Source organism: Hippocampus zosterae, chromosome 12 (assembly GCF_025434085.1).
Source record: "Hippocampus zosterae strain Florida chromosome 12, ASM2543408v3, whole genome shotgun sequence".
NCBI classification, from domain to species: Eukaryota; Metazoa; Chordata; class Actinopteri; order Syngnathiformes; family Syngnathidae; genus Hippocampus; species Hippocampus zosterae.
In genome coordinates, this window is record NC_067462.1 from 22,235,010 (window position 1) to 22,247,402 (window position 12,393).

The 12,393-nt window shown below is 41.1% G+C and overlaps 1 protein-coding gene across 2 annotated transcripts; it reads right to left on the reverse strand.

Moving 5' to 3' along the window:
• Positions 1–590: 590 nt before the first annotated feature.
• ndufa10 (NADH:ubiquinone oxidoreductase subunit A10) lies at positions 591–11,916 on the reverse strand. 2 transcript variants are annotated; one of them, XM_052083068.1, is made up of 10 exons: positions 11,749–11,916; positions 10,694–10,862; positions 6,420–6,635; positions 6,259–6,345; positions 6,060–6,181; positions 3,624–3,700; positions 1,770–1,824; positions 1,610–1,695; positions 866–974; positions 591–782 (listed from the first exon to the last, which is right to left on the reverse strand). In XM_052083068.1, exons 1-10 carry the CDS (start codon positions 11,821–11,823, stop codon positions 714–716), a joined length of 1,065 nt encoding a protein of 354 aa, XP_051939028.1. In that variant the 5' UTR covers positions 11,824–11,916; the 3' UTR covers positions 591–713. The 2 variants fall into 2 exon arrangements, with proteins under 2 accessions (XP_051939028.1, XP_051939027.1); XM_052083067.1 differs by having other exon boundaries at positions 3,624–3,703.
• Between the last annotated feature and the right edge of the window lie 477 nt (positions 11,917–12,393).

The window sequence follows — 12,393 nt, forward strand, 5'->3', positions numbered from 1 at the left end:
AAAGTTGTGCTTAAGATACATAACAGAAACTAATACAATGTATGTCATATATACAAGGTGGATATGCATATTCCCACTTTCATTTTGAGATTTGGCAAGACAAGAATTAAATTACTGTATTTTCCCGTAAACCCGCGGCACTTTTGAGTCCAAGCGATTTTGGGAAATGGACGCGTTTTTAAATTGCATGGCGTTATTTTACTGGAGACATTCAGTCAATGATAGGAACAATACCATTAGATTTATTTAGTAAATCTAAATCCATTAGTTCTCTTTTGTAGACGGCTGCCACATTAAGTGTCGCCTTAGGTGCCACATTAGGTCGGGCCGGCTCGCCATATAATAACAGATGACAATCAATCGCAGCAGTTATCGTTTTTCTGATCTCATTTAGTTACATGAGTCAATCCAATAGAGCTCAGTAAGATGTACAACCACAATAATAAACTTTGATAAATTATTACGCCTGAAAATGAGCATTGTTATCTTTAGCAAGGCAGATTTTTTTTACTTTTTTATTATGTGTCTCATTCGATTGTCAATGAAGCAGCCCATGTATGTTAATAACTTCCCTCCGACATCACATCATCGATGTGTATGAGACCATTTATTCTTTCAGTACATACATAATAGGATGTACAAGTGGAGACAAGATGCTAATATCTCACGCTGAGAGCCGATTGGTCAATGGCGAGGGCAGAAAGCGATCTTCCTCACTTGAGCCAAATGGATTTGTCTCCGATGTCTGCGTTATAACCCCGAGCATATTTCTTCCCAGGAAGCTTAAAAAAAAAGAAAGATACAGTAGAATTTAATTGGGCAGTAATGTGACAAACAGCAGCTATAGCACATCTTGTCTTTGTACCGATTTAAAGGCGTAGTATTTTTCATCATAATCGTGCGCCCCGATGGTGATCTCAGGCAGAAAATTGGGTATATGGGTCAACGATGCCACCTTCTCTTTGTCTTCAACACTGAAAAGAGCAAATGTGCTTAAAGCCACAAAGCCTCTTAGTTTTCTTGTATACAATGAAACCCTGTCGATGCGATACAACTTTCTCCCCCACAAATGTTTCTGTAAAACCAAAATTTGTTCTAAAAATAGCTCACTGGTGACGTTATGATTTGAAAATGAATATTTGCAGAAATTATCGAAAAAGTCTTGCATATTGCTATTTATCCAATTCCTACCATGTTAAATGACTTCCTAAAAATTTCATGGTCAGGACCTTCACAATCATCAAGATAAGTAATTAATTACTAACAGATAATTCAAGATTGTTTAACAAACTTCAGAAGGGTGCATGAAACTGGGAGCCCTTCGAATCAATCACTCCCCAAGAAGTAGCTCTCACTTTCAAAGGGATTGGTGACCGGTGACCTAAATACAAACTATTCATTGAAAAATTCACCTCTTTCCTTTTCCCGCTACATCATAATAGCCTGCCCACATGCCCTGTTCCTTCCAAGGTGCCAATGGGGTGGAGTAGCTTGTATTTGCGAAAAAAAGATTACAACTACTTCTGAATCTTTGCCATTTTGCATTGGCCCCAAGCACCACGAATTTGAAGGTTTCACTGTAGTTGCATTTCAAAGATAGACATCTCACAGCATTCTCATGTGATGGTAAGTGACGTCATCCTGTTCCAGCCACGGGCCTTTGTCAAACTTCAAATATTCAATGTCCTCAGCCACCTGATGGTGTGAAAAAATGTCAATTAATTGTACCACAGACAGTTGCCAGATGCCTCTTCGTGAGTGACTCTTACCCTCTCGAAGTCTTGGGCTTGGGTCGCGTCGTAAACCAGCAGCTCAGACTTTTCACTGAAAGACAAAAAGCCAATACTTGCAGTAAACTGCTGATGCACAACACGGCAAAATCATGTTCAAGGTCAACAAATGCATGTACCGTATTTTCACGACTATAAGGCGCCATTAAAAGTCTTAAATTTTCTCCAAAATGGACAGGACGCCTTATGGTGCGGAGCGTCCTTTATATGCGCTGAGTTCCAAAATCTGACTGACAGCCGACACGCTGTTTATATAGAGAAAAGGCGGAAGTGACTGTGAAAGAAGTCGGCCAATCAGGGAAGGGTGGGCGTGTATATATACATATATGGAGAGGGAGAGAGAGAGAGAGAGAGAGGGAGAGGGAGGACAGACAAGCTAGTCCGCCAATGGTGAAGGGTGGGCGTGTAAGTGGACGCCTCAAGCCAGTACCAACACTTGTATAGCGTGTGGCAATGTGCATTGTTGCAAAACAACTCCGGTTTTGGTTTCTAAGAACCCCTGAAAATAAATTCGACAAAAAGACACGCCTACGAAGCTCAGTTCAAACTTAAAGCCACCGGTTATGCTTTTGGCATGCGTGCCCATCTCACAGCAGCGGTGAAAAAACAAGTCAAGCAAATTAACTCTGAGCTTGCCGTTATTCCCGGAGGGTTGACTAAAGAACTCCAACCGCTGGACATTGGCATCAACCGGGCGTTCAAAGTAAAGTTGCAAACGGCATGGGAACAATGGATGATCGGTGGCAAACACAACTTTACAAAGAGTGAGAGGCAGCGCTTGGCGAGTTACGCCACAATACGCAACAACGAGAGGGAACGCGGCGTTTTTGATGGATTACGGTACTTGCACAATTGTTCAATTCTTTCTACACACACACGCGCTGCCACCATGTTTCGCTCTGTTCTTTACTTTCAAATGTGGGAAAGCTTCACACGAGAGAAATGTTGACTTTGCTGTTGCTACTCCTTCTTTCCGCTCGGCAATGCGTAGCAACTCACACTAGCATGTGATGCATTCAATGACAACTGAGATGTGCAGTTCTCTGCTTCTGATACAGAGGATGAGGACTTTGATGGATTTCTGGGTGATGATTGATCGAAAAACGTGAGAACATTGTACGATGGCTAAATAAAATACACCCGAACTCAGTTCTGCTTTCGTTGCCTTTTAAAAACGTGTTTTAATCTTATCTGTATGTCTTGGCATGCTACCGTATGCTTCAAGCTAACGTGTTAGAGTGCGCGCATGCATGCCGTATGTTTAAGCTGGCGTATGTTTTACCACTGTAAAACTGCGGCTATTCGTACGATGCGTCCTGTGTATGTGTAAAATACAGAAATGTCACGCATTAATGAGACTGCGGCCATTAGTACGATGCGTCGAATAGTCGTGAAAATACGGTACATCTTTTTTTTTAAATACTAATTTAGTTTGCATAGACCAGTGATTCCCAGCCAGTGTGCGAGGGTACATTAGTGTGCCATCACAGCCCTCATGGTGTACTGCGGGAAATTATCAAATTTCACCTAATTGGTGAGAAAAGTATTTATTAATAACAAATATTGGATCTTCGTCCCTCTATCTTGGCCAGCAACCTATAGTGACAGAAAGAACATGATCTTCTATTCGATGGCAAAAGGATGACATTGACGCGTAACCCTCTTTTTGTGCCAGTTTTGTTCGTGCGATTTTTCGAACTTAGAATTTGTGCTTTGGCTCAATAAACGTTGGGAATCATTGCCATAGAGACAAACAATGACCAATGGGTTAATTTTTATTTTTTTTCGACCTCAGCAAAAAAGCTAAAATCAACAACAGTAAGCATTACCCACCTGATTTGTGGCAAGAAGGTCTTCTTGTAGCTGTCTTCAATGCTCTTCAGATATGCCAACGGCACATTCTGAAGATGCTGCTTCGGGGATACAAATACAGAGTTTCCATTTCACATCAATACATTCAAAACATCAGATTAAATTCCGTTCAGACAGGAAAATATCATCATTGGTGATATTTTTTTGGTGACATTAATTGACTGCGTGCTAGGCGAACTACCGTATTTTCCACACTAAAAGGCGCACTGGATTATGAGGCCCACCTTAAAAGAATGGCCTATTTTGTAATTTTTTTTTTCATATTGGATGCACCGCACTATAAGACACAATCTACAATGCATCCACTAGATGAAGCTATGCTCAAGGTAACGTGCGCGAATGAGTGTGAGCTTCAACCAATCAGCACCGACGCAACCCACGTAACAGATCAAAGAAGCTTTGAACAAACGACAACAGCTAAGATAGCTTAGCTGTTCAGTGGCGTTTCTACAGAACGGTCAAATGTCAGTAACACTTATTCAATAAAGCAGCGACACAGTTCACTTTACCAACAGCAAGTTATAACATTGACTCGTTAACGTTGAACTCTCTTGCTGCAGCTCTATTTCCGTGTTCAACCTGCATAATCCGATCGCCTTAAGTGGGAACTCTGCGTTGTAAGCATGTCACTACATCTATTTTGGGGTTGACATATTACTGTAATAACCATACACAAGGCACATCAGATTTTAAGGGGCGCAGTGAGCCTTTAAGAAAATGGAAGGCTTTAGGTGCACCATTTAGTGCAGAAAATACGGTATATGTGTGCGAAATGCTGTGCAAAAAGTTGTATCTGCAAAACCAAAACCAGAGTGTTCACAAATTCTGTTACTTGAGGGAAAACAGGGAATTAGTGAAAAGGTGATTGCCCGCTAGAGCTGATCACAGGTTGGGCCACTCTCAGCAAGAACAAACGAAATCAAGCGTTGTCTACAACTGCCAATGACTCTTTGGCATTGCTGTGTAGATATGTTGGCCCATTTCTTTTGGGCAGAATTACTTTATTTCAGCAACATCGCGATTGATCGGAAGACCACAGACCGGTCCCAAGTCGACCACGGGGAGTGTCGTGGGGAAAAAAATAAAATAAAATTATTAAAAAAATTTAAAATATCTGTGCGTCTCTGTGTGTATGATATTTTTTTTGTGTTAACGTTCACTTCACCTTAAGCATCCTAACAGTTTCACTTTCACAAAAAAGTATTTTAAAAAATAAAATGACTTTAAAAAGAAGGCTACCTTTAACCTACGTGTATGTGTGCACGCGCGGTAACTTTCGATCGCATAAGGTTGGTTGGCTTGAAAAGTAGGTCTTCGGTCAAAAACGTTTGGGCACCCCTGTGTCAAACTCGTGGCCCAAAATTCTCCCATAGAATTTTCTGGTCACTTTTTTTCTGAAATGTTGTGTTATATTGATACAAATCTAACAAGACAGACGCCTTCCAAAAAGTTCGACTTTCCGCTCGTCGGTCCATAGAATATTCGCCTCAAAGTCTTGGGAATCATTCTGATGTATTTTGCAAAAATACTAAGATCAGCCTTGATGTTCTTTTTGGTCAGCAGTGGTTTTTACCTAGGAACTCTACCAAGGAACTCATTTTTGCCCAGTCCTTCCTCTTCCTCATTGTTGAGTCATGATCACTGAACTTTCCTGAGGTGAGGGAGGCCAGCAGTTTAGACAGTTTGTGACCTCCTGGATGAGTCATCACTTGGGGTGAATTCTGGCTGGCTACTCCTGAAAAGGTCCACTGTGAATATGCTGGAGTACTAAAGCTTAAGGAATGACCTTTTAACCCTTTCCAGAGTGATAGATGTCAATTACTCTATTTCTCAGCCGTTCTTTAATTTCTTTGGATTATGGCACTTTGTTGGAGCTTTTTGAGATCGTTCGGCCGACTTCATTTTGTCAGACAGGTTCTATTTAGGTGATTTATTGACTGAACAGGTTTGGAGGTAATCAGACTTCGCTCTGGTCAATGAGAATGATCTGAAATTTTTGCTTTTTCATACAGTCAGGTAGCGTTGAATATATTTTCTCCTTGACTGAAATCACCATTTAAAACCTGCATCCTATGTTTTCTTGATTTATCTTTGTTTGATGATATTAAATATAGAAGCGGGGAAAACCAATAGTCATGGTGATTATTGTCTCGGCCGGCTTTACTTATTCAGGACCTGTATGACTTGCTATGAATGATGGAATGTGTTACCAGAAAATTGTGAGGGAGAATTTTTGGCTCCAAGATGAATAGGATTTGGGTTCTGCATCACTCCAATGATAAAAAAGACATCAGCGTGTCAACTTTTAAATGGCTTCAAAAAAACTAAATGAAGTATTTTGTACCATCATAAATGATGATTTAGCAGTTATTGACCAATGAAGTTCGTGAGTCTTACCTTGCCGCTTTGTTTCACTTTCTTATGCACCTCCTCGGCGGATACGTCCACATAGACAACAAGGTGCGGAGGCAGGAACTCACAAATGCTAATGTTTTTGATCTCATTGTAGTGCCGCACACCTGCGAGTGGAAAGCAGTGTTGACCACACACCTGTGTACCTTTGAAAATGTGATGTCTATGACAAATTGGCACTTACACTCTTTCCTGATATAACCCTGTTCAAACATGGCATCCAGGAACACCATATCGCTGAAGGGCGAACGCTCTAGGATGACACCTTGGCCTTTGACGCAAAGCAACATAATCTCAATGAGAGGGAAGGTAGAAAACGGTGGTTGTGATGGGCCGTTACGGTACCTGTGGTTAACAGATGTTCAAGGGCGTCCGAATACTGCAGCAGGCGCATGATGTACATCCACAGCTGCAGCCTGTAACTGTTCCCATCGGCTGCTTTTGGGTCCACGTAGAACTTCTCCAGGCTGCACATTCCATTGTAGTCGACAGGGAGGGGCTCCTTCTCTCCTGACATCTTGTCCAAGTAGAAAGTGTCGGGTTCAGCCATGTAGAGCATGCCTGAGGAAACGCGGCAATGTTTACTCAGGGGGAATGAACCTCCGTGCGCTGTGAGGCCAAACAGAAGAAATGCACCACAGCAGCAAAGCATCCCAGAGAGTATTTTTGTGTATGTTCTGTTTAAGATCAAAACACAACATGTAACAGTTGTGGCACCACCTAGTGATGAAGATGGTAAATTACAATTTCATCAATGCTGTGACTCAGGCAATGTTAAAATTGGTCAAATTTATAAAAACAAAATCAAATTTGTTCCCACATGCTAAAGTCTCAAATACAGTAAAAAAAAAAAGAGTTTACAATATCCAGAGGCTGTTAAACATTGTTTCTTTCAGAACCACATTAGTTGCATTTTTTGCACATTTTGCTTGTGAGAGCTAATAAAACCAATTACCGTATTTTCACGACCATTCGCTGCACCGTATGGTTGGGCGCATTCTCATTAATGGGTGCTATTTCTGTATTTTACACATAGACAAAACGCACTGTATTATTGGCCGCAGTTTTAAAGTGGTAAATCATACGCCAGCGTAAACATACGGCATGCATGCGCGCACACTAAAAACACGTTAGCTTGAAGCATACGGTAGCATGCCAAGATATAAAGATACAAGCTAAAAACACATTTTTAAAAAGGCAACGGAAGCAAAACTGAGTTGTGTTGTATTTTATTTAGCCATCTTACAATGTACTCACGTTTTTCGATCAATCATCACCCAGAAATCCATCAAAGTCCTCATCCTCTGTATCAGAATTGAACAATTGTGCAAGTACTGGTAATTCATCAAAAACGCTGTGTTCCCTCTCGTTGTCAGAGTCACTCTCATTGCCATGTGGCTCCACAGAAATGATGCCGGCTTTGCCAAAAACTCGAACAACAGTGCAAGCAAACGCGTTCGCCCAAGCAGCCACAATCCATTCGCAAATTGTGGCGTAACTCGCCCAGCGCTGTCTCTCACTCTTTGTAAAGTTGTGTTTGCCATCGATCATCCATTGTTCCCATGCCCGGTTGATGCCGATGTCCAGCGGTTGGAGTTCTTTAGTCAAGCCTCCGGGAAAAATGGCAAGCTCAGAGTTCATTTGCTTGACTTAGTTTTTCACCGCTGCTGTGAGATGGGCACGCATGCCAAAAGCATAACCGATGGCTTGAAGTTTGAACTGAGCTTCAGCTTCCAGTCCCACCCACATCATATACCTCAGCTATGCATTTAGAAGAAAAAGAGTGTTTATCTAAATTTCATCCATTTTCTTACTTTCTTTATTTGGATAGAGGTATCCCAATGTGATACCTTTTTATAGGGCCTTAAGTCCAGAATTGGTTCAAACAAGTAAACAAATCATTTTTTTATGCCACCACACAAACCCAAAACCTTACTTTATACAACAAAAAAACTAAGCGGTCACTATTCCAATTGACAAAGTGGTACCTCTACTTAGGAAATTAATTGCTTCTGGAAGAAATTTCTTAACGAGAATATTTCTTAGAGATGTATTTTAAAAGTAAATGCCTGTCAGAGTTTTTATCCAGACAAGTTTAAAAAAAAGTTAAACAAAGAACTCGTCTCAGGGAAGATTGTCTTTGTAGTTGATGGAAGCATGATTTTCCAGAGCAAGGGACGGCAGTTGCTCCACAAATCACACTCAAAAAACTTTTGTTTACATATGCAAAATACGGGCGGCCCGGTCGTCCAGTGGATAGCAAGTCGACTTCACAGTGCAGAGGTACCGGGTTCAATTCCAGCTCCCAGTGTGGAGTTTGCATGTTCTCCGCGGGCTTGCGTGGGTTTTCTCTGGGTACTCCGTTTTCCTCCCACATTCCAAAAACATTGGACACTCTAAATTGTCCCTAGGTGTGAGTGTGGGCGTGGATGGTTGTTCGTGTCTGTGTGCCCTGCGATTGGGATAGCTCCAGCACTTCCTCTGACCCTAGTGAGGATTAAGCGGTTCGGATGATGAATGAATGAATGAATGAATGAATATGCAAAATACAAGAAAAACACTGCCCCCGATATTTGCATTCCAAGGCCCCCTTCTCAGAGATTCAATTAACTTTTGTCAAGCTTTGAACCCCAGAGAGTCGAACAAGCAGGTCGCAGACTTCGCAGATGACAAATGTTCACCTGTTCACTTATAACCAGTTCCCAAACTGTCTTTTGATATTCTAAAACACTAAACTGTTTACTCCGACACCCAGACCAAGTCTAGCCTCCTTCTATCCGTTCGCATTTTTGCGGTAATGTGATTAGTGTGCACTTCAAAAAGCCCTCCGCACGAGACCCTTGCGCACAGACATTTGGGGGCGCTGAATACACACTAAAATGTCTATAAAGGCCCAAATTAAATGAAACTTTAACCATTCATTCATTTTCTTCAGAGAATTCTATAGCAATACATAGGTGTCAAACTCAGGTCCTGGAGGTCCTGCATGTTTTCCAAGTCTCCCTGTTGCAACACACCTGATTCAAATGAACAGGTTCAATGTCAGGCTTCTGCAGAGCTTGCTGATGATCTGATCATTTGAATCAGGTGTGTTGCAACAGGGAGACTTGGAAAACGTGCAGGACAGCGGCCCTCCAGGACCTGAGTTTAACACCTATGCTTTAATCCGTTCCAAGCCACCAACCCCACCCTCCAAAAATTCAGACATATATGTTTTCTAAAGCATAAAAATGCACCAAAATATGTAACAATTACATTTTTACAATTGGTTCATTACACAATAAATGAAAGTTGTGCATAATGTAAAAAACAAAGAAGAGTGTAAATAATAAAAATGATGGTCATTTTACTTTTAACTGTGTCCTCATAATTTTTTTTTTGCCCTCTTTAGTCGAAGTTCTCTCTCAGAGGAGGTTTTTGCCTGGCGTTTTTGGAAAAACTGATCCAACGGTGTTTGCTTTGGTCTTTGACAATCCTTCAAAAATGTCCAAGGCAACCATCAGCATAGGGAGCGATCGCCGGACTGGTGAACACTTTTTCTGGGTGATTCATATTTACGTAAAACTATCGGACTACTTCATGGCCCAAGGGGCGAATGACAAAGACTCAACGCAACTCAACTGTTTTTATAAAAAAAAAATTCAAACAGCCATCACTGCATACCAAGTGTTGGACATGGAGCAACTAACATATATACAACAATAAAGCAATAAATCAGGAACAAAGATGGTAGAAGGCACCAAACAGTAAAACTAAGATCAAATCTGAGTCATGCCGAGTCAAATGCCAAAGATGACGAGTGAGTTTCGAGGCGGGTTTTAAAGGTGGGCAGCGAGGGGGCTTGCCGAATGTTCAGTGGGACGTTATTCCAAAGAGAGGGGCCAGCAACGGAAAAGGCTTGATCCCCCCCTGAGCCTCCGTTTAGTTCTTGGTACTTCTAATAACATCTGGTCCGCAGACCTGAGGCGGTGTGTAGGGGCGGATGAGCTCAGAGAGGTAAGGTGGTGCGAGGTCATTTCAAGATTTGAAGACAAATAATAGGATCTTGAAAATGACTCCAAAATGTATAGGGAGCCAGTGAAGTGATGCCAGAGAAGGAGTGTGCTCCCTCTTACAAGTAACAGTCAAGATGCGAGCAGCAGCATTCTGGACCAGCTAGAGATGCTTAGACACTGCATAGACACACATCTATCTATTTATCTATCTACACACATACGGTAGAGGTCCCCCTTAGCCAATAGGATGCTCAGTAATAACCAATGGCAGAGCAGCTCTGAGTATGTTGTGTTCAGGAAACTCAGAGCTGCGAGTAGCAGCCCATACAGTATTTTTACCTTTCGTATGTTGAAACTAGAGGCAATATTCCTGTTGAGGCATTTCGTAACTTGAAAATTTCATAAGAAGAGACGTTCGTAAGTAGAAGTAACACTGTATACCTGTACCTAAAGATTATTTTAAAACTAGGAAGATTATATATATTTCACACACACACACACACATTTTTGGTTTCAACTGATATGGATTATTGGCCCCAATTTCACACAATTGTATCAGGACGAAATTAAATACAGTATTAGATTTTTTGCAGAACTGTAACTATGTGAACAGTGAGGACTCACCGAGCCTGTCAGCCAGCTTTTGTGCCAGTGCTCCTTTGCCTGACGCAAGGTTTCCATCCACCGAAATAATCTTGCTGTACTGTTTCAAGCGCGGTGTGGTCCTTTCGCCCAGTGCATACGCCCACCAGCCGTACTCCAGCTTCCTCGCTGCAGTCATGTGTATGGATGCCTTTGATGACAATACAAGTATTTGAGATAGTGGCTTCAAGAAGAGGAGAAATGTTTTGACCATTTTTGAAAATGGTATTTTTAACATATGCACTTAAGTAATAGAGCCAAAGATTATATTTTTCAAGTGGTGCATAGGTTGAGCAGACGTACGACAAAGAAACACTAACATGATCAATATTTTCACAGAAATGAATATAATTATTAATAATAATTCATAATAACATTTTGAATTGAATTAGAGAAAATGTGTAATTCTTAAATGTGTATAAGTAACCAAGAAGTACTTCTAGTTTTCAAAATGGTTGGGGACCCCTGTTCTGAGTGCCATTGTCCCCAAAATATATGAATATATTTTAAATTATTAGAGCAGCATAAGAAATACTTCCCCACTTTTATTAATTTGGTGATATTTCCCTTTTAATCCCGTTTCCGAAATTTGACGGGGAAATGTAAACAAACACAGGTTATTACATTAATTCAATGTTAGATGGTTAATTTTGTTCCTTGTCACCATTTTGAAATAATATTTCAAATAAAGCTACCATTGTATAAATTCAAAAGCACATGTTGGAGGCACAAAAACATTGTCAACAAAGTAGTTAACATTTACTTTGACAGGTTTTCATTAAAACGACAGGTTTACCACACTAAACGACAGAGCTCCCTTTATTGTCACTTTTATCTTGGTGTCTAAAAGTTGTCAAAGGCGACAAGTAGCATTATAATATGTCATGAAGCGATTCTGCCCTAAAATCTCCCTAAACTTGTGGCTTTAGCGACAGCCTGTAGTGACAGTGGATGGACGGGAAGCTAGCCTAGCTTCACATGTCCTTGTCGAAGCAGACCGCCAAAGAGATCAGCGTCCATGCATTTTGTGTCCGTACCTTCCAAACGACATTCGTGGTTTTGACAGCAGTTGCCACCGAAGGAAAGACCAACCGGATCGCCCTTAAGGCCATGATCAACTGTCCTCCAGAACCCCTCCGACCTGACCTGAATACACTAGTCACTGAATTCTACGTCAACGTCGGGGACCTTAAACAAGTGTTGTCCCAGTCGATGTACGTGAAGGTGGATGTTCACTGCCTGATTTTTATTGTTTTGGTTTTACGGTAATTGGTCGACGTGGTTAATTATTTTGTAAACGATATGACGATAATTATGTATTATTATATTATACCTTTTTAGAATAAATAATGATTTTGAAAAATGAAAAAAATATGAGTGCCTCTTCCTTTTCACCTAAAGGGGGTGGTATAATTCCCCTCGTGATGTGTTCCGGTTAAATGTGAACGTTTTCAATGTTACTCTGAATGTTGGAGTTAATTTGTTCTGATTGACCTCTGATTGCGTGCTCTGTTGGACTTCCGTAATGTGTTTGTTTAATAACGACACAAGACTTGGCGGATAACATCTTTCCTTTTGTAGGAGACTGGACTGTCTCGGAGTTGTTTGTGTAGTTCATTCCTTTGTTGTGTGTTCACAACCCCCCGCCCCCATATAATTTATTTAGTGATTTCCCCTCTTGA

Coding starts and splice junctions, on each gene's coding strand:
- ndufa10 (XM_052083067.1), bottom strand. CDS start 11,823: ATGGCCTTAAGGGCGATCCGGTTGGTCTTTCCTTCGGTGGCAACTGCT. Junction 10,863..11,748: donor CCACGAATGTCGTTTGGAAG/GTACGGACACAA, acceptor TTGTCATCAAAG/GCATCCATACACATGACTGC. Junction 1,696..1,769: donor AAGCCCAAGACTTCGAGAGG/GTAAGAGTCACT, acceptor TCACACCATCAG/GTGGCTGAGGACATTGAATA.